At 35.1% G+C, this 25,781-nt stretch overlaps 1 protein-coding gene across 1 annotated transcript in view; it reads right to left on the bottom strand.

Annotated features, from left to right (window-relative positions):
* Positions 1–661: 661 nt before the first annotated feature.
* m (zona pellucida domain-containing protein miniature) overlaps positions 662–25,781 on the bottom strand; it is a 94,659-nt gene continuing 69,539 nt past the window's right edge. The window contains exons 5-12 of the mRNA XM_073093895.1: positions 23,511–23,609; positions 14,312–14,488; positions 13,757–13,879; positions 5,861–5,969; positions 4,113–4,337; positions 3,523–3,733; positions 3,089–3,373; positions 662–2,720 (exon numbers count right to left, since the gene is read on the bottom strand). Coding sequence (XP_072949996.1) covers positions 2,481–2,720; positions 3,089–3,373; positions 3,523–3,733; positions 4,113–4,337; positions 5,861–5,969; positions 13,757–13,879; positions 14,312–14,488; positions 23,511–23,609 — 1,469 coding nt within the window. The 3' untranslated portion in view covers positions 662–2,480. The remainder of the gene's footprint in view (positions 2,721–3,088; positions 3,374–3,522; positions 3,734–4,112; positions 4,338–5,860; positions 5,970–13,756; positions 13,880–14,311; positions 14,489–23,510; positions 23,610–25,781) is intronic.

The following is a 25,781-nucleotide window of genomic DNA, read 5'->3' on the forward strand; positions in this document are numbered from 1 at the left end:
TAGATACATTTTGATTTAACTTTATTAAACTTAGTGGTCATAAGCTGGAATTAAATATGAATTCGCAAACACATCATTACACATAGCAGGAACAGCTCAAATTTAATTGAATCACTTTGTATCGATCTTTCGAAATTTGATACTAATGATTACTTACTAACTATAAATTAATCTAGTCATAGCAGTTACATTATAGATTGTTATAAAATAATTTATAAAGTTAATCTTGAGCAACATAAGGGCATGAAGGAAATTAAGTTAGAAACAAACAACAAATAAATCCTAAGTAAATGCAAACAATACAAAAAGTGAAAATCTGAATCTGTTATAAATTATTATTATAGAATTCATTGGTGTTTTAACAATCGTATTTTACAGTAATTATTAACTACAACTATCGATACTTGCCTAAATATACATAAAATAATCAAGTACCAAATTACCGTAAGATATATAAAAAGGAGTTCGCCAAATTGGCAAAATTTGATCATAATCTGGGGGCACTGTAGTGCCCCTGCCAAGTCTTACTAAATTTTCCAAATTATTTTCCTCTTTTTTTTGTCGATAACACTACAGCTCATCAGTGGTTGACCAACAATAGAGAAAAAATGTACTTAACGTTTTGTCTTAGCATATTTATATGTATAATATATATAAGATAACGTACAGAATATATAGCGCTTATAACAACATTAATCTACAATGTCATGAAACTAAAATTTTAGGACTAACTATAGCAGATTTTTTGAATAACTCAAATACATAATACGAATATTATATTGTTAGCTTCGAAAATGTATTCCTATTAAATACTTTTAATTGCTTAGACACTTATGAAGAAATATTTTTAAACATTATCAGTAAAGAAACATTAGTACTTTATCTAATATTTTTCTAGTAAGTAGTACAAGAATTCACAATAAAATTATATATCCTGAAAAAGTAAATAACTCCTAAGATTAAATGTATATTTTACTAAATCGTCATTAAGACATGGTTTTATTTATTTTAAACGCATTTTACTAAGTCCTGAAATATCCAAAAAAAGTTAGATAACATAAGGAAATTAATCTTGTTTTCTTGAAATTGTGTTATTTTTTAATTAATGCACCTCTGGTGAAAATACAACGATACGGTATAATTATTAATCTGAAAGATGAGTTGAGAACATTTCAATGGCTATTAGGATATCCATCGAGTTTGGACTCATTAGTTTTGTCTTGTCGAGTCCGATTACATTTTGGAAAATACAGTTATAAAATAGAAAAAAGCCCATAAACTATACTTATCCTAATGGCATGACTCGACGTTTATTCTTACCTTCTAAACATAAAGAACACGACAATAATCATAAATTAGTTTAAAATAAGTGCAAATTCTGTACAAAACTTATGCGTAAGTATAAAATGTATAATATTCACAAAAGTGAAAAATGAATATATTCAGGTTTCATAGGACTTTGTCCGTAGCACGACTTAGCACCATCGGTTATATCGAGGCATTTAGAACCATTATCGGAGCACTTTAGAAATAGTTCATTCTAATTTTTACTAATTATAAAAATAAAATATAATTTAACGTCTAATTCTGTTTCTATTTACGTATTGACTGACCTTAATTACTCGGACGAAGGTATACCAAATCATGAAGAAACAACGTTTGAACAAGTGTTTGCTAATTGGATGACGTCAAAGCTGGGAAGGAGGAAGTGGTCACATGAGGTGAATAGTAAAGTTTGTTTTGCAGGCTGCTATAATTTAACGGTACTGCGAGGACGAAGTGATTACAAAATTATACTGGGGTACAGCCTACTATGAAATGACCCTCTGTACTAAAGTACACCTTAAAAGCTGTACGCAGATTAACTTTCAAACATGATGACTTCATAGTTTTATATTCATTTCGATGAACATAAGATGATCGACATATGACTCAGGATAATTTGACAGATTGCGTAGTAGTTGATTATTAATGTGGATATGTTGGAAGTCTTAACTAATATGAATGTAGGTATAGAAACGAATATGGAGGGAGATGATAAATTGATGAGTTACCTTAATCAATATTCATAATCAAACATTTGGCGAATGGGATGATCAAAGTAGTAGTTACGCTATCCAGGCCGCTAGTGACGACAAAAAGGCTCAAAGTTGACGCATTTACATCAAAGTAGAGCCTTCGCGTCAATGTGAATTTTAAACAAGATAATGTTAGAAGAAATACCATTAATAAAGAGTACAAAAAATTAGAACCAAGTAGTAATAAAAAAATTAACGGAACACGTATTTTAATAAAAAGAGGAGGCTGGAGTGTCGTTCGCCGCTTCTTCTCTATAACGAAACACCTTGTGAAGTGGTGGTCGATGTATTGATATTCAAAAAGTGCTTTGTAAGAACCTATTTTGAATGAAAAAAAATGATTTAAGGAAGTATAAGGTTTAGATCTTCCCGGCCATGGCAGCTAAAACGGTAAGCGTACGCTCAGCCTTCCCGCGGCAGATGCGGGTGTGGCGGGTGCGGAGGGGAGCCGAGCAGCCGCAGCGCCATCCAGGCCGCGAGCGAGTGCGCGGCGGGCGCGGGCGCGGCGCGGCGGGCGGCGAGGCGCGCGCGCAGCCGCTGCAGCAGCACGGCCGCCGCCAGCGCCGCGCCCGCCGCCGCGCCCGCTGCCGACGCGAACAACGCGCCGAAACTCACTGCGCCCATGCATATGCCGTATACCACCTGGAATTATATGTTGAAATTAAAGTAACTATTCCAAAACTTACCATGCCCACGGATTAGTCCGATTACCACATTTATTAAATACGACCACCACTAAAGCAGATCACGCTAATGACCAATATAACTTATTTCAATATCTGATCTCATGTGTCTCTGAATGTATACATATTTTTCTGTATGTACAATGTAAATCTATGACACCTATAGAACTAACGTTACGATTGGCGTTTACCTTATTGTTAATTTAATGAAATCAAATTAAAATGCATAGCATGAAAACAGTAACTCATCTTGGCACGTTCATCGATAACCTTAGTTGAAACAGTCCTTTATTACTTTTGCAGTATAAAATAAATATTAGAACTTACCTCTTCTCTAATCCTTCCACTGAACACAGTAACCGGTTCCCTGGACGGCCCGAAAGCAAGGTCCGCTTCAGAAACCACTTCATAAATTCCTGATACTCCCACATCGGCAGATCTGGCATCTCGTACGGTGCGTCGTTTGCGCAAGGACCTGGGACCAGCTACAGCTGGTCCAGACTGCTTCGCCGGTACAACGCCATCGCCTGAAGGTTCAGGTTTGAGATCCGCACCAAGGTTTCGAGGACCGTGGGGGAAGCGCTCCCTTTCGCCAAGATCAGATGGACGATCCTACAAATTATTATAAAAGTAACTTTAGAATCTAATTGATATAAGATATGAAGAAGGAATAAAAAATAGCGTTCAATATCAAAATATATTTCTAACTCATTTTCATAGCTTTGTATCTTTTGTATGTGACAACTGCTAAAGTTACTTACAGTAAAAGGTCTAGCTAAAGCCTCAACAAGTTCCTCCACAGCGGACATGCGGTCGGCATCAGACTCCACCACCGGCGCTGGTGCTCGCTGGGGCAAGGGAGCGGGGGCCGGCACCGCGTCACCAGATACCTCGTCACCGAAAGCTTCTTCTAAAGGCAGACGTTGATGCTCCTCCGCTAGACTCATGTCGGATTCTTCTATTGATGAGTCGCTATAAATTAAGTTACAATGTATTGAATTATTACGAAAATTGTGTTGAAATTCTCTTTTAAAGTATTGTGAATACAGATATTCAGGAAAACCTCATAATGTTAACTGAGATATACATATATGTTACATGTGTTACATACTGTATCCCGGGAATATTTTGACTAACAAATTTTCAGGCGTATTATCGATGAAGTTAAGCTATAGTAGCTGCAGAACGCAAAGAAGCAATATACTTAAACGCAATATAGTATAATTAATAAAACACTTCCTATAAAATGTTTTATCATAACTGCATCTCATCTTTTCAACTTCAACTTTCTTTTCAAATTCCATAATTTTCTTGGCAAATAAAATAGATATATAAAATAAGTGCAACATACCCAATCTCATTATGATCTTGATGTGTCCTGTCATCCTTTCTATCTAAAGCGCCGTGTCTCTGTGGGGTGACACCGGCCAGCTGGCAATGATCCAAGCAGCCATGCCTGCAGATCTCCACTTTACACCTGATATGCACGCTCAAAGCATCAGGGAACTTAAACGCGTGGAAGAACGCGTACGTGATCACCGTCGCTCTCTCGTCCGCTGCTTTCGCTTTGAGGAATCTGGAATTTCGGAAACGAAAGTAAGAAACCCGAGTTGAAGATCATGATATCTGCTTATTTATGAACTAAAGTATGAAATAAACCATAATTCTCTGGAATATGTCAACGATAGGATCTGATGTGATGGTATTATATGTCAAGAGACGAGTAGCAGTTCTCTACGTGACCAAAACATTCAGAGCTCGAGTTGTATTTTAATAAGAAACCTCCTAAAATCTAGTTTGGAGGTGATAATTGTCTTCATTGCTGCGCTGTAAAAATATTTTAGCTATTCCCAACTTACCTCGAACTTAAAACTGACTTTTACTTGGTATGGTGTAAATAATGTTCAATATACGAGGTAAGACATTTATAGCTTCATTTATAATTTATTGTATTTAATATATTCTCAATGAGCATATTCAAATGCTTAGTTCAATACAGCAAGACTTTGATTCCCACGTAGATTGGAAGCTTTCTATAAAGCAATTGACCTTTCACCTTTACTATTGCAGTCGGCACCAGCCTATAAGTTGATTCAGATATTTAAGTGAGCCTTAAAGGGTTATCAGAAAGGAAAATGTCTATTTAATTCTATTGATACCTCATGTGCAAATGGAACATGTTGGAATGTTGATTCCGAATGAACAGGAATCTGTCTTCGTATAAAGATACGTTGTACTACACTGGTACCAAACGTATAACATTTAAAATAGGTAAGATATCACTAATAGGGAATGATACTGGTCTAGAACACAAGAATTCTTTTTCGATCTCTATCATCCAATTAAATGCACACTACATTACGTTCTTAATAAATATTACATTGGGTTAAAGTTCTCATGGTAGCCCCATATGTATTGCAACCCCAGAAAATTAAACGGGAACAACTTATGTTCCAGCAAAATATCACTTTTAACATAACTCAGCAATTCTAACGAGCTTTCCTATAGGATTATAATTCAACATTTTCTCAGGCATGTTTTAACTGTAAGACATCAATTACAAGCATTACACGTGATAAGTGTCTTGACTTGCGACCTGTACAATCTTTTCACGACTCTAGCATGAAACAAGATAGCCTTACAAGTGTTCCGACCAATATGGCTACGACGAGCGACGTTATGAAAAGGTTTAAGGGTTAATTGTAATACTCTGGGACCTTTATCCAAATGTCGTAAAATATTTTGTTGTTCAACAGCGGTGAACTCAGCACCTTATTATTTTAGACACTTATCAGCCTGCACCAATTACAAGGAATTTGTATCCCAACGCTCGGCACAGGGCATTGTTATGCTAACCAAATGCAGATTAATAGATTGCCTAGGCCTTTGAGTACCTTTTTTGTTACATAAATCCACCGTACATACTTATAATACGTACACACTACATAAATTAGGAAAATCAGAGGTGCGTGCATTCGGACGATAGAAACCTGGACTCTAGAGAGAATATATTTCGACGTTAATAATATTTTAATTTAAAACCACATGACAATATAATCCATAAGTTGTTGGTTTATTTGGTTAGTGGTTGGCAATTACCTGGATATCATTTTCGGTCGCAGCACACACCCGTATTCGTCCGAAAGTTGAATTATATGCCCAGAGCCGTCTGAAGCTGCGCACGATTTCACTCGCATGTCGAATTCGCCTGAAATTAAATGAAACAGTATGTTTAGGACTATGTTCACATTTAAGCTAATAAGTATTTACCGCTCTTGTATTTTTTTATAATAGAGGAGTAGCAGTCGAGCATGCAGTCCACCTGATGATAAGTGGTTACTGCCGCCCATGGACATCTGTAATCAACCCCAGATAGGATTAGATATTCCTTCCTGGGGTTGGCCACAGATACGCCGCTACCCCTGAGGATTAAGCTGGAACGCCTCGGAAAAGTATTTCTCCCTTACCATACCCTTCAAACCAGACCGCTGTGCGTTTAACATTGCTGTTATGAGATTGAAGTAGGTGTGGCGGTGGTGCCGCCGGAGTCGAACCACATAGGGTTCTACTACCTTCAACATTAGTTAGTGTAACATTTAAAATGATAGACTGCATGACCTTCAGTAGTTTTCGTTACATTTATGTAAATCAATAAATTTCAAGTGTTTTCATTTTAAAAATGCTTAATTAAGCTTAGATGTTTTTACCATAGTGAAATTCAAATAACGATCAAATTAAAAAAAACAAGTCAACTCTCAACAATCACAAGTTACGATAACACAAATCAACATAAAACCACAAAGACATACCAATTTGGCATTATTTGAGCTACCAAATTTGACACGAACCGATGGTTACAAAATGACAAACATCAACAAATTGGAAGTTGCGGAGAAAACAAACAACTTAAACCACAAAATCACGTCGCGAAAACTTATAACTTCACCTCAAGTTTCAATTAGCTCGGTCGAGACGTTAAACGAAAAGTAATTAAAAGGAAGTGTGCAAACCGCAAGTTAAGGAAGTAAATATTTCATTAAGCAGGCGCTAAGTACACTCTGCAATGTTTGTATATTAACAGCTATTGTAATAGATACTTAATGCCGGAAAGTACCAGTTAAGTTGCATTCCGGTTTTCATACATGCGAGAAACCCGTAACACTATACCTATAGTCGTTATTTTAGATAGCACCCAATTAAGAAGTTCATAGTAATATGAAAACTCACATCCATATTGTATCTTTGCTCTTAATTAAGTTAACCGAATACTGTCCCACTTCTGGGCACGGGTCTCGTCCCAGAATGAGAAAGATTAGGCTATAGTTACCGCGCTAGCCAAGTGTGTATTGGTAGACTTCACATACCTTTTAAGAACTTTTTCAAAATCTTTCAGGTATGCAGGTTTCCTCACATAGTTTTCAATAAATATCAAGAATAGTATAATTAATACCTACGTGATTTTGATTAAACAAATATCAAAAACAAGTATCTTAAAAAATTAGTATCATTCGAAACCATTTAATTACTATACTCTACTTCAACAGTTGAGTTTTTTTAATTGTTAACAAAACGTTGAGAACGTTCCACCCAATTATGTTATTTGAGCTTTTGAACTTGATCCGAGAATAGTTAGTTGATAATTAATAACGATAGCTGTTGCCATCTTTCTCACGTTTCAGTTTGCTTTCAATCAATCAAATTGATCATTTAATTGTGCTGTGAGAACGGTTTATTTACACAAACATAAAAAGACTACAGTTTTATTTGTTATACCGTCAGACAATGACGAGGTGCTAAAACCCTTCGTAGTACGACTGTAGCAACACCACAGCACCTATTTTTGCCTCATAATAGCAGTGCTGATGGTGCTATCATCATGATGATTAAGAATATTGTATTAGAAGTATATACTTCTAAGAGTTTCAATTTAGACACACAAGAAACATTGTCACTAGTGTATTACTCGTAACTCCTTTAGTCGTCAAAGATCCACGTAATACATCTCCGAATAAAGGTATGTTTGCATTAATATTTAAGTTGATTAAATACTTCAAGTACGTACACATGTATAATTTACAAATTAAAATTCACCTAAAATTTCATCACTCTCATCATCATCATTATCTCTATCACCGTGATCTACACTTTAGTGAAATTACTGAATACCTCAGTTACTGAATACCACGACATCCACGAGACGGAACGAAGCGATGTTATTCTAAGTCCTTCCAAAATATATATGATAGTTTTACATAGATTAGAAAAAGCTTACTCACTCCTAACAAGAAAATCTAACCAGTTTTGGCAATTGAAATTGTCAATGTCATTTATTTTCATAACGTCATAAAGAATAAAACGATATTCCTCTTCTTTTTCTTCGATTTTTCTTTGATTTCGTGTTTTTGCACCACTTAACTGCACATGTCGGCATTGTTCCGCGTTCAATTACAAGGCGGTGTGATATCTATACTTATCTATGTAGTTTTACTATAAGTTTTAGAATTTTCAACTGCAGTGCGTTCATTGAGGCCCACGCCTAGTAGCATTCCTCGCGTGCCAGTTATTTCACACATGGAACACATAGTGGCCTACAATGCTTTAAGTGAATACCCCAACGTCAAGCCCTACCTATGAATGGTATTTTGTTTTATCAATGTGGGAGTTGGAATTTTCTAATAGCTTTCAAATGCTTTCAATGTGATTTAAATTCCCTATGCGTATTTGCGTAAAAATACTTCGTGCTTCAATCTGTATATCAATTCTAAAAAAATATAATTATGGTTATATCTTAATTTAGTGTCGTATGAATTGATTTAAACTTTATCTACAAAATTAATTACAAATATTTAAGATACAATCTATAGTAACATTTAGTTATTATAGTCACGACACCATCATAATAATTATTTTATAGCACTCTGTGACCTAAACCCGCATTTTAGCTACGCATTTCTGTGTCCAAAGTAGCCGATTTTTACACCGTACGAATATTAATACACTACCCTCACAGTTGTAAAAAATAAACATAGCTATGAACGTTTCATACTTTTAAATGCCATTTAAAAATTAAAAGTGAGTAATGAGTATTTTGTTTAAAGCTATAATTATTTTAATATTTTATTTTGGACGTATTTATAAATGTTTTTGCAATTGTGTACATACTAAGCAATAGCATCACTATAAGACTTACTATTGGGCTTTATCGAATTTTATTGTTTGTTTTGACTGTGTATTTTCGCAACACACCATAGTAGGAGATATTTAAATTAGGAATCATTATCAAAATTAGCCATAATACTACTCTAGTAGAATCTCGACTAAGCGACCTATTTGTTGTCGTATTTGTGGCATTCGGAATATCGGAAACTTGGATAATTGAGTTTATGAAGAGAAGCTATTTAAACCGATTTAGGAAGGTGATGTTTTTCGACTATATGTTTGTTACGTATGTATTTTTCATTCTTTGGCAAACTCAAACGACTTCATTAATTTTGATACATGATGTGTCGTTGGATTCGTCTTAATTGTGGCGATATAACCTATGTTGGTTATATTTTTAGCAATCTGGTTTTTGTTTTTTATAGTAACTATTTTGTTGCGATTTGGCGACTTTCCGGAATTTAGATGCACATGTCACACAAAATATGGCTGATCTGTAAGGGTTATTACAAAGTTACTTGTTCACGTTTCACAATCCGAATAATCGTGAATATTTATAACTGAGGTCCGGATAATCGATTTTCTACTGTATCACTAGTATTAGTTATGTTTTAGTACATTATGTGATTGCTTATCATGTTTCTTTAATACATTTAGGTGGAGTTCCCATTATAAATCATTGGTCTAGACGCCTGTATGTAGCCTAAATGGCTTGATAGATTTCGACGTATGTGTGGTGTTAGATTTGTCTTTATCACAAGAGCAGAATAATTACTAAATTTTCTAAATTTCAATGGTTTTGGTTGTGTCACATTTTTATTGCTTTTTTAGTTTCAATCATTTATAAGTTTCAAAATAATTATCATATTTCTTCACAAGTATAAGCGGGTTTATGTCACACGAGCTATAAAATAGTATACGATACTTGTAACAAAAGTAGCCTATTATCTGCACGGCGTTTAGCACCCTCGCTGCGCTCGGGCGCTAACTTCACGCCGTGCAAAAATAGGCTACTTTGGCCACGCGTATCGTAATGTACTATTCTAAGTTCACTTTCAGGCAATACGAAAAAAGTAATGTAATACGAAATAGGATTCCGTTTTTACCCTGTGGGTACGGAACCCTGAAAAGTGTAGGCCAAATCCCCTTTACATATCATGTACATGAAAATTAATTAGAGATAATTATTGAGCAATTCATTACCAATTAATTAGATAACTCATCGAACTGATAAAAAAATCGACCCGAACTGTCGAACTCATCTATCTCATTAACATTGAGTAAACATTGTTCCGAAGGCCTCGCCACACTATCCCCATTCCATCCTTACCACTCCACGGACCCGTTAAGCAAACTCATTCGTTCGTATTTGTCAAGTTTACTTTTTACTATTCTTTGTACCGTTAACGTGTTTGCGCACTAATATTACCCTGTTAGAGACGGTTTTACGAGCTACGTGTCGTAGGAAGACGGAAATTCGATTTGTTTTATGTTGTACGAAGCTATTTTTAGTGGGATGGGCAAATATTCAATTTGTACTTGGCGCTAAGTAGTCGCATAATCGTATAGAAAGCACAATAGACTTTATGATTTGTATTTGCGTTACTTTGTTTAGACTTTGAGTAAAGTATTTTATAGACTGTAAGGTTTTATAATACTAAGGGCTCTTTTTATAATACTAACAGCTAAGTTTTGGATCTGGATGTGTGTCAATTCATTTTGGGGCCGGTAAAATTTTCCAAAATCGATTTTTAAAGTGCAATTAAAATGAACATTTGAGACACTTTTTCAGCCTTCACGCCTGATGACAAATTTCACCCTCATCAGCTGTAACTCGTGCTACGTCACTGCGCCAACAAATACATCTAAGGCTTATTCAACGTGTGTTACAGTTGCAGAAGTGTAGCACGGAGGCCGTTACTTACTAAATTTTGGCATGTAGGTATTATTTACAAGTAATTAAAACCTTTGAACAATATAGCCCTTGTTATTTATCTGCTGGTAGATGTGTCACGTTTATAACAGTATAGATCACATTTATTAAACCTTGTCGGAAACTTAATGGGCGATTTGGATAATTATGGTTTGAAAACATCCGAAACTCATTAGCTATTAAAACGTACCTTCCTTTTTCAATTTGAGCGATGTGGTAAATTTTACAGTCAGAAATAGAGGCCTAATCGTGGATCTTTGAAGATTTGCATTCAAATAGTCTATTATATAATTGCAGAATATATTTTAAATTATTTTTCTATTTGCCAATCGTGGCGGAATTGTGGTCAAAATGTAAATAATTCTTCCATTATTATAGACTTATTCGACATTCTTATAGACTTATATTATGATCATTATTAATAATATATCTATCAAATGATTTGTAGTACCTATGAATAAATTGGCAAATGATTGGCCAATTTAGTGATACTACAAATTGACAAATTTCGATCTTTGGTTGGTTTGGTTAGCAAACTTACTTAGATTGATTATTGATAACGAAAATTAACTGCAAAGTATCTTAATAAAATAACTATGACATGTCGCGACGGCCCAAAGATTCAACTCCATTAACACCGCCCACATGACACTTACCGATTTCGTAACTCGCGTAACTTAAGTACGTAGATACTATTGCGCTAACTCTGTCGTGGCAAGGTTTGAAGTATGTGACTGATAACACATATACTTTTGTAAAGGCGACGTGTGTAGAGACAGTAATGGGTTCGTAATGACTTTATTAGAACGCCAATACAGCAATGAACTGACTATACTGGAGTATAAAACTGCGCAGAAAGTATTAGGCTGCAGTTAAACCATGATAATGGAAAATTACAGGGGCACTAAAAAACAGATCCTAATTGAGTTCTGTGTTTTTTATTATAAATGTAAGCTACCATACACATACACATATTTTATTGTACACAGTTGTATACCTAATCTTAGTGTTGTTTATGAATCACATGTCATTTTTAGTCCATAGATTCAATACTCAAAGAACGCAGCCATACAACATCGAAAGTAATTTGGGAACAAATTCACATTTATAACCCTTAAGTTTTGTATTCCATCTTTGTTTATTTACTAGTTTGCACGCGGCTTCTCCCGCGTTTAAAAGAAAATAATATGACATACTAACATACATAAAACTGAAAATTCGTACCTTCATTGGAATGGCAGTGGCGCCAGCTGGCGAAAATTAGTCGTACCAACTCTGAAACCTTCGTGGGCTCATGGACAACAACTTTGCTAAAGATCATCACTTGATCAAATGCATAGTTTACGATTGAATCCTTACTAATATCGATTAAAATAATCGACTTTTTCGTAAAAAAGATCGATTCTCCGATTAATCGATCTTAAAACGCATCCCTATTAAAACTATCCTATGTCCTTTCTCGGGTCTCAGACTATCTTTGTACAAAATTTCATTAAAATCGGTTCAGTGGTTTAGGTTTGAAAAAGAGACAGACAGACAGAGTTACTTTCGGATTTATAATATTAGTATGGATTTAAACTTCATTATTATTAGGATCGAACTTAATGCCTAGTGGCATTCTCCACCAGTTGTTGATGAGGAAACCTCCTCCTCCCTTGTTGATGAGGAAATGTTGTATGTAGCCATTATACGAGTATTACCTCGAAATAGAGTAACTATCTACGTAGTGAACATTTTTAACGCACGTGTAAGATCATTATGAGTGCAGATTTCATATAAATGTATATGAAGGCGCTTTCTACACATTTGCTACATAGTAAGAATAATTAACTACGAGCTATAATCACACCAAACGCCATTTAATATTATTTTACAGTTTATGAAATACACGCGTGTAATTTATTATACTTAGAACAGAAACGATCTTAATTAAATATATAAATCTAAAAATATGTAAAAAACCTACATAAAATATTAGAAACAATTATATTAGGCATGTTAATGCAGACGTGATGAACGTAGGAATATACTATTATTAATGGGAACGCTAAAGAAAAAGAAAAACGAGCGAGGAGTCAAAACCGCTAGGAGCTAATTACACTCGAATTTAATTAAATTGAATAATAATTTATGTGACTCATATTTTATACATGGTGTTACTGGAACGTGTCTTCATTGGTGCGAATTAACATATGTCGGAATGTATTGCCTGTACATATTTTATTTTAAGCAATTTTGCAAGGTACGTGGGAGTACAGGTATACAATGTGTTGAAGTAATCTTTGAACTACAAAAACACGTTATTCCGTTGACGTTTGTGTGAAGTATCTATTTCTTTTTATTACCGTCATTATCTGTCGTAAAACATGAGTTGTGATATTAATAGTTTCCTTTATATTTACGAGAATGATTTAGAAAATTAGGAATGTAATTTATCTCTCCATAAGTGAATAAACTTGAATGTTTGAATGACATCAGACGATAAAGTTATGATTTACGAAACTATAATGGCTATAGCAAGGTGGTAGAATCTTTTGTGGTTCGACTCCGGAGGTATCAAAGCCACACTGCATTTCTGCCTAATAGCAGCACTGTTAAGCGCTGTGTTCCGGTTTAAAGGGTGATAACTTGATAAGGAAGACAAATTAGGGATTTAAACGAGACGTTCCAACTTAGTCTCAGCAGTAGTTTGGATGCATGCCATCATATGGTTGTCTTTGCGTTGGACTCTTTAATCTTATTTGGGATTGATTAAAGATGCCCATGGGCGGCAGTAGCCATTTACTATCAGGTGGACTGCATGCTCATCTGCTACTTCTTTGTTATAAAAAAGGTTAATCTACTGATTTACTCGTACATTTACTGGAATAAAAAAATGTTTTTACCTAAGTGGAAACACTTACCTCTGTAGTCGTTGATAGCTACAACCAGCGTTAACGTAGAGCCGAGCGGGACTATGCCAGACACGGGGGGCGCCCAGGGTCCCTTGCCAGCCTGGATCTCCATCCAACAGTCCACGTTGTCTCCTAGAAAGATATGTGTTAATATGTGATTACTCATAATCCAGATCCATGCTTAGATTCAAAGGGGGGAATAACTATTAATGATTCTATATTCGATATTCGCTACCGCATTGTTTAAATGTTATGGAAATTACGTAAAGGACTTGTTCTAATTTAGTCTTCAGGGAAAGCAATGTATCCGAGATCGATTTCTGAATATGACTTCTGCTCTTTTCGGGTTGATGTATAGAGAATACGAGACTATGACAGTAACCAACTTTATGTTAAACAAAAAGTAATTTTCCGTTATGTCATCTTTCCACAACATCATATATTCTTTTTTTTTAATAGAAAACTTTTATGGCAATACTTCCCTGTTTCGCTACGACTTCATAGATGGTATTTGTTCTCTTCCCTATTTCGCTACGACCTCATGCATGATATTTTTCTCTTTACCTCTGAAGTCCAGTTGAACGACATCCAGATCAGCGATCACCATCGGCGGCTTTGACGCGGTCTTCTCATAGTCGTTGAACCATTCACACCGGAGCCTTTTCGCTTCGTCCCACACCTCGAGCAGATCCTTGTCGTACTGCACCACCACCGTGTTCTCGTAGAACTGCCCGTGGAGATCTGGAAAGGAAAGAGTTTTTGTATTTGTGTCATGAAGTCAAATGTAGGTACTGACAAATAGATGAGTGAGGTAAAAAACGATTGATAATAAACTAATACACGTGCGACAGCGACTATCGACAGCGACTATCGGCGGCGATCGCTAGCTGTTGTTATCGACTGCTGTCCAAAGTCGGCGATTAAGCACTTTTGGAGCTTATTGCATTGTGAGATTGAGAAGATCCATAGTCATTTTAAAATAGTGTTAGCTAGATTAAGATCAAATTTAAGTCCGTATGAATAAATTTTGATAAAAATATGTGTTTTGTAATATATAACTGTTCATAAAATGTTAACGGCAATGTGTTATTATAATGGAAGTACATGCATTACTCTACATTTTACTAAGACGCGCCATTTCTCTTCGATTTCCGACTTTAACTATTGAAAATTAAAAAAATATTTCAAATATATTAATGAGCCTACTTAGATACACTAAAAATTTTCTCCACCGCCCATAAGACTACTTAACAAAAACGTTTAATTTTTAAATCCTTATTATTGCTAGGGCTATACGCGGATGAACTCACGCAAAAAGTTGAAGTCGTCCGAAGAACGCGGATCGAACCAGAAGTCGAGTCGCTGGGTGTTGCACGCGAAACTCACCCTTAAACGTCCTGGCACGTACGCACGATCCATTAGGACATTAATCTTGTGAGTTCGCGCGTCACCGTCATATCTAAACTCTATTTCCTACGGCGTTAAATGGATTTCTCATTGTCAGCGGCGGCGACAAGTTGTGTCGGATGGGTACAAGGTGTATGGTCGGTGGGTCGGAGGAAATACGGTCGGTAGGACTGGATCAGGGCTGGCGTCGCGTTGACGGGCGGCTGAGGGAAAATGGTCTTTGTGTGCAGAGCTATGCAGTCGGGCGGGTGGCGATTCCGAGAAACAATGCGCACGCTGTTCGCGAAAGGAGCTGGCCGCACGCCGTTATACCACACTACCCGTATAGTAGCAACTAGGAATCGCAATGAAAAACACTACTTTGTTACTTTGTTGCAATGGGACCGACCGGCTGCGATATGTCGCGGAATCGTTACGAATTCGTCGGTTCTAAAACTTGTGGATATATTGTAATTACATACATACATAACTGTAATTACATACTTTAAAATATATTTTTTCATTTTAGAGTTTAAGGCAATAACAAGTTTTGTTTGATTTTTTAAGTACGTTTTTTTAATTAGATTACAGTGTCTAGTGAAGTGTAAAATAAATCGCTTTGAAACTTGAAAACCATATGTTTTATATGATATATGTAGATGATTATTTGCGCATGAAAAGTTCCTCTTAAAAAAGTAAAAAAAAATGTGTTTGAGTGCCGATACTGCAGATTGCTTATTAATTTATAACAAAAATACATAAAATAAAGCAATTTCGTGCAGTTTGGCGATCACATATCAAAAAACCCTTCCGACGACGACGGTCGACGGACGACGACGAAGTAGTTAACGTGAAGGGAAATTTTATATTTTAAAATTTCTTATGCAAAATCCTGACCTGAAAACGACCGTGGAAACATTTTTTAAATTCCTCTTTACTTTTTTAGATCCGGAGAAAATCCGGATGTCGTATGACTTTCCTCTTTTGCTTGCCTCGAGTTAGCAGAAGAAAGTCATATGAAATAGTATTGTCTCCTTTGTTTTCCTCAAGTCAGCAGTGCAAATATTCACAATTTCCATAATCGTCACTAAGTTTAAAATAATTTTGGCATTAAATTGCTTAAGCCTCTCAGTACTAAGAAGCAAGCGCTATAAGAGTTAAGTACTGTATTCAACCGAGACATAACAATTTGCGTAATATTTTTATGATATGATTATATTGTAATTTGAGTTGCATTATAATTTTTGACGAGAAAGGAACTAATATATGCGTTAGTGGGTGGTCGACGTGATGACATTTATGTTTTCCTTCTAAATTGCTATTTACTGTTTACTGACTGTTAAGATATACTTTTTTATTTAGTAGTATATTTCATTCACTATTAACTTCTGAGTTCCGAGTTCAATCCCTAGGAAGATATGTAAATTATCAATTAAAATTTCTGTTCGGAATTTGGATGTTTCTGCTTTGTGTGTAAATAACAACCACGACACAAGAAAAATCCTAGTCTAGGGCGTAGAAGTACAGTGAAGTGTAGAAGACGTTACCATTAATTATTTTTTACAAATAAATATTTCTTTATTTCTTTCTTTTAATTAATTAACTAACTTACCTTCTAATTGTTTATTGGTGTTAGAAATATTATAATTATATTAAAATGTACAAATAATTTCCACTTCCTTCCACTTTCTATTGCTATTCTTGAATATGAATTTGAACTTGTTAGCATTTTCAAAAAATAATTATAATTCACAACCTATTTTACAAAAATCATTAACGTGACAAATATTGAGTTATTAACCAAAGAAATCAATTATTATTGTTATTCATTCACGGAACAAAATTTAATTAAACCATAATATAATTCCTTCTTTTATGGCCTCAGTCATACAAAACCCATTCATACGTTAGTCGTAAGCAATATTTCAACTGTATGACTTGTCCACAGACTAAATAATAACTAGAAATGACGAGCAGAATTCCAGTAATTATGATAAATTATAAAAGAAATTCTTATTTAATGTTGTATGCTATAATATCATACAGATTTGCGGTCCTGTGGTCATTGCCGACCATTTCTGACCAAAGTCAGCAAGATAAAAGTTCCACATAATATAATAGGATGAACTGAGGGCTAAGTTAAAATTTACATTAAAACATAAGTCAAAAACAGACGTACATACACGGCGAAAACAACACATTTTTGTTACTATATTTTTATCATAATTTCATCGAGATGTAAGACCAACTTTTATTAGCACTTTTAAAACATAAAGGGAAGTCTTGTTAAAAATCTGTAATATGTATCTACTATCATACCTCAATAAAAATCATCGTATAAAGACCTCAAAACGAAATTATTTTGAAGTTACATCAAACTCTACAAACCATAATCACGAGTACCTTTATTATGCCATTTCTGTACTTTATTATTCTGTGGTCTTACATTATTTTCTGACCGAGTGAATAATAGAGCAATTAACAGTCGATATCTCAATTAAAACTGACGGATGCAAGCAATTATATTAACGTATGGAGTCATAAAACAATGACAGCTGGTAATTATTACCACCAATTTATTACACGAATATTGAAGAATGGAAACGTATGAAAATTTGCAAGTAACTCATTCGCTTTTTTGTTCACCTTTTGTTAGTAACCTGCAAATGCATAACTATTACCGCAGTATAAGGATATAATAATGTGCTATTACGTCTATTATTACCTAATAATAGCAGTGTTAAGAGAATGTTGTGTTCTGGGTTACGGGGCGTGGTAAAATGGCTACCCTTAGACGAAGGGTTCCAATTTAATACCCAAAGGTAACAGCGCATTTGTCGCCACGCATTACAACCCAGTCGATCCCAGAACAAAAATTTAAACCAATTATTTGGAGAAAGGTATGTCAGGCCAGAGACCGAATTCGGATCGTTCTGAATATCAGACTAGTATAGTGACCGCTTAACCACTCCATCGAAGCCGACATATCATTTCAGATTTTTAAAATGGTAAAAAAAATCAGTTTAAATAATAGCATTGCGATTATAGTGGAATGCTAACCACAAATTCTATGGGCCCACTAGAACCACTTAATAACAATGCTATACAAACGAAATTGTGATGGATGTGGTTTTAATTTTATTGTAAGACACTTTGACTTTGACTTTTGAGTTCAACTGTTGATTTATCGTAATGATAACACTATAACACGCAATTCGCACGCCATATCGTTGTAGTGTACAACAATATAATTGTAGTTCTACTATTCCGTAAAACACTAACGAATTCGAACTTCGACACACCTCCAAAGTTTGACACCGCAAAGCATGAACCACCTAATGGTAAATATCTGTAGTCCATGACTATATATAATCAGCCTCAAATAGGGTGGAGGTCGTCTATAGTAATTGTTACTCCTGGGAACTAAGTAACAATGTCTGGTATACTTATATTCAACGAAAAACAAATTGCAATTCAGCAGAAATAGGGTTCCTCCTAAAATCCACAAAGGATACTACGCCTTTCACAAAATATTTGTCTTTTGAAAACAATGAAATTCCACGGTCGCTTTAATTCGCATGTCAAAATTACACAATAGCTATTCATCTCATCTCCACGCACGAAAGAGTTGTGTCATTTGCTTATCCACTTTTAAATAATACAAATGTAATTTTACAGATTATTCACCTTTCGAGATAATAAAACAATCTTTCAGAATAACACTCCTAAACTCCTAACTATTGTCGAATTTCGCGTTCTTTCGTACACAAAAGTAGACATTATCGCGTGCGGAATCATATTATATTTGACTGGCTGTTAGTGCCCTAATGACCCACGAATGAAGTGTTTATTGTATTGTAACGTTTATTTTAAGCGAATTCATATTATTATCTTCGCAAATATGGTACTTGGACTTAGGTACCTATTTTTGAACGTAGCTTTTTGTTACACCATTTTGTACGGGCACATCTGAAAGCTAGGGAAGCTTGGCACATGTCAGTCTTCCATACCGTTTTGATGCCGATTGATTGCATGACTTGTATACATCGTTGTGACTATACAATTACATATATACCTATAGATAAAAACCCAATGCGAGATTTTACCATTGCACGACTCATGATGCGAAGCATCAGAGAGTGCTTTACGATCGAAAAATTTTTTTCGCTTCATTTTGGCGGCTATTTTTATTATTATAGCCTTGATAGTTCACGGAATCAAGATATTTTGCATACTATTGTCGAGATAATTTAATGGAGATTAATTCCATACTTTTTAAAAATTGATTTACTGCAATAGAATTGGAAAAAAACACCAAAATAGGTCAAAAAAATTTCCTGTCCGTCATGTGTGAAACCTGAAAACACTGTAACTTGTGAAAAAATCCATCATTTGAGTTAAACTTTTTTTAAAAAAATTCTAATCGACGATTGTAGGTCACTGAATGCGCATGATTAATTAATTCAGTGTCGTTTAATTGCAATTAATAAAAAACGAAAACTACAAGACTGTATATCTATAGATATTATGTACTTTTATTCCACCAGGGGCGCTTGTGCAGTACCTTCTTCCTATTACAGCTGTTTTTTCGGCAATTAATTTTGAACGACTTGAGTTTTTTTTTATATTTCATAATTAAATGAGCATTATGAGTCGTGCACTTTTGGATTTTCCAAACTTTTTTTTCTATTTTTTTGAAAAAAAAAATACATACATATACACATATACATATTTACATAACTCAATAGGATTGGTATATACATATTTACATAACTCAATAGGATTGGAATCCTATTGAGTTATGTAAATAAAAAAAAAATAATGTTTCATAACTTTTAAGAAAATATTCACCAAGTTTTTAAACTTCTAAAATGTCGCCCGTTCATTTTGCTTAGGAAACATTAAATTTAATATGATTTAATTATGCGTATATTTACATTGTATAATTAAAGTCACCTTAAATCCACTTTTCATTTTCTTCTAAAAAGCTTTCAGTCACTTTCTTTAAAACAGTAGACTCAAATGTGGGTTCTGAATTTTTATATAAGAAATCACACGCATAAAAATATATACAATTCCAAGTATTAACCGCAAAGGAAGCGAAGGGAAGTCGAGATATAAATCCTCAATGTTTTACGATGACCGCAAGTACTAAGTGATTATTTCCTGTCCAGAGTAAATAATCATGATATGAGATATCGTATGATGTATTGCACAACAATAAAATATGGGAAACGCATTAGGTACACCTTATTGATCACGGGATAGGGTTGGCACTGAAAGAAGGTCAATGAACGCAGTTCATTTGTGTGAACAACGTGAAAAATGACGTCATAAACAATACGGCTGCCTTTTCTACTTTTCCACTAGGGATGGGCGAGCCAGTTAAGTTCATTTGTTTAGTTTAGCATAGTTCTGAAAATTAAACTATGTTTTTTGTATGAAGGGATTCGAGTTAAGGATGCGAGCCTAAAGCAAGCAAGCGAGTAAAAGATCGTGACCGGTAGGTACGAGCTCGTATAGCTCAGTATTTCCATAGCACATGTTATTCTCTTAGCGTAGCTTTGGTAGCTAAGCTAACTGATTTACATACGATGACGTATCATGTGCTCAAGCCGTAATATAACGTCATGGTGTTGAACCATTTGTATAGTTCAACTGCAATACGTGAGCTCCAATTCCAACACCCATCTATTTATGCCCTATAAAAGCAGTAGCTGCGCAATGAACTGCGCAACTTAAACAATGTGCAATAATACACAAATTAGTAATTTATCTACTTCAGATATAAACTGTAATCTTATTCTATTAATTATGACGAGTTTTTCAACCTTAAAACTTTACTTTCCCCCACCAAATTCGATACCCCGGTATAATATTAAGGTGGTAGAACCCTTTCTGGTTCGACTCCGGCGGCGGCACCGCCACACCTATTTCTACCTAATAACAGCAGTGTTGGGCGCTGCTGTGTTCCGGTTTGAAGGGTGTGGTAAGGGAGACAGACTTTTCCGAGGCGTTCCAGCTTAGTCCTCAGGGGTAGCGGCGCATCTGTGGCCGTCCTCAGGTAGGAATATCTAATCCTATCTGGGGTTGATTACAGATGTCCATGAGCGGTAGTAGCCACTTAACATCAGGTAGACTGCATGCTCGTCTGCTACTCTTATATAATAAAAAAAAAAGTAATATGAATGATGTAACATTTTTTTACACATTCCTCATTTCATTATTACCAGGCTCACTAATAGGCAATTATATAGGCGCTTATATGCAGTAAGTGCAGTAACCAAACAGTTAGCGTGTGGAAACGAAATTCGTGACTACATCTTCCGTTTGTTCTGAGGAGCCAATTAAACGAGAGGTTTATGTAGTCTGTTTAGAATAAAATAAGCCCTTTCTACACTCATAGCCCCACACTACGATTCCTTGTATCGTGGATGCGGTTGACACATATGTGAGAAGTTTAGAGTTTATTCCTGTCACGCGAGTTTACGCCCACACGCGCGCTACGAGTACGTGCGTCTTATTGTTTCTTAGATATTTTCCTGTCATGCGTGATACACGCACACGTGTCTCATATAAACTGCACCGAGTGAAATCACGTTTGAGAGCGGGACAGGCATGCGAAGTAAACACGCGTGATAAGTAAAAGGCACTATTTACGTGTATAATCCAACAAAAAGATTTTAATATGATAGCTGATGATTTGTATAATATCAGAGTCCAGTCGTTTCTAGATATAATTTCGCTTTTACAAATATGCAGCTGGATAACAAAGCCACTATATCAACAGCTGGTAAAATGTTTCGAGCCGAGATCTTAAGGCGCAGTTACCATTTTATGAATTGAATCCATTTTTACTTTCTACGATACCCACGGATAGAAATTGATTTGTGCTGTTTCAGACTGACTCCCCACGGCACACAGTACCTGTCACCGCATATTTTTTAAATAATTGACTGTACGTATACCAACATGTAGCTAAAAACACGCCTTAAAGAGCCATAGACGGATGAACGTATTTCACAGTTACTAAACTAAACTGAACTAGCACAATATAAGCAATTAAAGTAGAGAAATATGCATTAATTTTGCAGTGAAATATCGCACGGTATCGTAAAGTTCAAAGTAAAAACAGTACACTTATTCCTAACCTTAACCACTTAATCACAAACACGGATCCGAAAATCTGGCAAGTTTTCACCAAACACGTGAAAGAGCAGTTAAACTTTTTCGTGAATGGCCGTGTCGGTTGTTTAATGACGTCATAAAAACGAATTACACTCGGCAAGTTGTGGAAACTCGTCGTAAATTCACGATGACCACTCTATATTTTGTTGACGTCAATCGTCGGCCAATAAGGTTGTCAACAGCGCAAATTATGAACAATAATTTATATATTTTTTTAAAATAGGATTTTTATTTCATGAAATAATAACAAAATTGACACTTTAATAACACTGTTAAAGCCCGATTTTTATGTTTATTCATATAGTTTACTACAACGAGACAAGTTCAGTATTGTAAAAAATATAATAGCTGAATATCTACGCACCTACTCGTATATTTATTCCTAAGGTGTAACTAAGTAACATACACCACCTATATAGCTTTATATTTAAGAAGTATGAAATATCGTCTTCCTGGATATAGTTCGAATAGGTATAGTTCTTTACATTGTAGGTAAAGTAAACACTAAGTTTTTTTGTTACAAATCTCAGGAACAAAGGGAGCCAAGTAGTAGTTTGTCATTCATTTGACTTAAATATAAAAAATAACAGATGTTAGGGACGGAAGTCATAAATTATATCAATATTACCTTACTAACAAGTGATTATATACATATCGCGTATATCTAGAACTTAATTGAAGACATTTAACATCTACCAAGTAATCTATGATTGATTGCGTTGACTATTTTAAAGCGATTGGTCGATTCAACGCGCTACAACGCGTTTTCAATTATATAAACGATTTATACAGCCCTATTGGGCATGTCAGATGAAAGTTCGTTAGTTTAATGTCTTCGTTAGCAGACATAACATAAATCATAACAAAACTATGCTGTTCTGCTTAAATTACTTTATTCATTACAACTGAAATTTTCCACATTATTGGTTTTATTTAAATTTTTGTGTAAATGTTTTAATTTTAGGTAAATCTAACCGAATTATTGGATTGTACATAAATCCTTGGAAGACATGGAATAAAGACTTGGAAGTAAAGCTCAGCGAACTCACCTATTAGTTATGAAGAAATAGTTCTTCGAAATGCGAAATAAATAAAATTATATGAACAATAAAAATATACAATTAGAAAAAGAGAAATAATAGAAATAAGAAAATTATGACAAAAAAAAAAACATAAAAAAATTCGTTACCTGGTTTAGTGCCGCACTTGGCGTACGCGATCCGAAACGAGAAATACGTCTGCCCCGTGGACGGCGGCACGTACACACACCGCGGGTCCCCGTGTTGACCTGTAAACAAATATCCCATATATAAAATCAACGCTATGTTTTTTTTTTTAATATATTAGCAGACGAGCGTGCAGTCCACCTGATGGAAAATGGCTATTGCCGCCCATGGACATCTATAATCAACCCTTAGATTAGATATTCCTACCTGACGTCGGCCACAGATGCGCCGCTACCCCTGAGGACTAAGCTGAACCGCCTTGGAAAATTATGTCTACCTTACCCTTTCAACCAGAACATTGGCATTTGTTGTTAACTGTATTCCTAGTTCTTAAGTTAAGGTGGCACATGTAAATGTAATAATCGATGGTGATTTTAATAAATAAATAAGAACATAACAGCGCTTAGCGCTGCTGTTATGAGGAAGAATGAGGTGTTGCGGTGGTGCCGCCGGAGTCGAACCACAAAGAGTTCTACCACCTTCTAGCTAGACCCTGCCAGATCACGTTGTTTAAATGCAAAGGAACCAGCCAAGCCCTATTTATTTATATTAAATTCAATTAACTTGCACTTTCAAGCACAATGTTTAACTACTAGCGTTTGACCATAAAACTCGCGACTGCACGCGACTTTATACATCGCATAGGCCAATTTCTAATTTTAAATATAAATCGAAATTTATTGCATTTATTAAGGAAAGTGATGTGTCACACATATGACATAGTCTTTAAATATAATTTTTCATGTTGGACGTTTCATCGTGATACAATAATTAAAGTAAAATTTAATTAATAATATACCGTAAATGACACTACATATAAAATAAAAACACTATTTGCAATCAACAAACTTAGTCGATAAAGTCGGCATTCACAAAGTATAAAATGGCATATCGAATGTCAACTCATTCAGCTAAATAGTTACTGAGTTATTCCAACTGCAGGCAGACAGTTGACAGACAGACTAAGTACCTCTTAAGAGGTTGAGTTATGGCGCAGATAAACTGAACGGTTGAATAAATGCTTTGACTGATGAACTATTGTCGTACTAACAATGTTACGCACACTATGTAAACAAAAACTCCTCGTTGACAATAATATGACAAAGTTATTAAAATTGTATGTTTTTCAAGAATTTGAGTAACTAATGTAAGTATGCGATCTACTTGATGTTAACTAGTCACCGTCTCAAAGTCGTCAGATATTTGCCACAGATGGTTTGTTACTTTTTCAAATGACTCCTTAAAAACATGGATCATAATTTAATAAACGAGATACATACGAGGGTATTTCATAGGGTTTCATTAAACATATTAAAGGTAACTCTTAACCAATGCGTGGACATGAAAATCGGTTTAGATAAATGCTTAACATCAACTTCATAACTTCCTAAGCCCTCCCAAAATTAATTTATAATTTTAAAGACAAACTTTTCTTTCTAGCCCTATAGAAGCATAGAAAGTTAACAGCCTTACTTAATTACAAAGTAGAATTATTATAAACAATAAACATATAATTAACCGAGAAAAACAAGTGAAACGCAGCGTCCAAGGCTTAGAAAGTAAATATATTTTCACATAATTACGGCGAGGTAATTGTCAATTAGCGCCCTCTAGACACACGTCGCGTGGAAGGCAAATCGTTTCTTACTTGAGGTCATATGGTACAACGTTATCTTATATATATAGAACTAGTGGTGCCCGCGCCTTCACCCGCATTTTAAAGAAATAATATGACATACATAAAACAGAAAATTTGTACCTTCATTGGAATGACAGTGGCGCCATATGTCGAAAATTTGTCTTACAACCTTCATGGGTTCTTGGACAAAAACTTTGCTAAAGATCGTCACTTGATCAAATGCATAGTTTCCGATTATATAAAACTGCGATGGTAGCGAAGTCTGTCGAATCCAATGTGAAACATTCCAAAATCAACAACTACTTACGAATTAAAAATTAATTAAAAAATCCTTTTCCCACGGACTAAATTGTGAATCTAAACCATTCTCAAGTCCCCTTGAACACACACAACAACATTCATCAAAATCAGTCCAGTCGTTTAGGAGGAGTTCAGTGACATACACACACACACATAAGAAATATATATATATATAAAAATAATTTATAGAACAGGGGTTCTACCTGAAGCCGATCACCAAAGCGATGTCACTCCTGATGACTAGTAAATCAGTCGACAATATATAATGGATTGATTTAAACCCGACCATGATTTG

The sequence above is a fragment of the Epargyreus clarus genome, unplaced genomic scaffold (genome assembly GCF_041222505.1).
Source record: "Epargyreus clarus isolate Ecla_fem2 unplaced genomic scaffold, WU_Ecla_fem_2.2 ptg000005l, whole genome shotgun sequence".
In the NCBI taxonomy this organism is placed as follows: domain Eukaryota; kingdom Metazoa; phylum Arthropoda; class Insecta; order Lepidoptera; family Hesperiidae; genus Epargyreus; species Epargyreus clarus.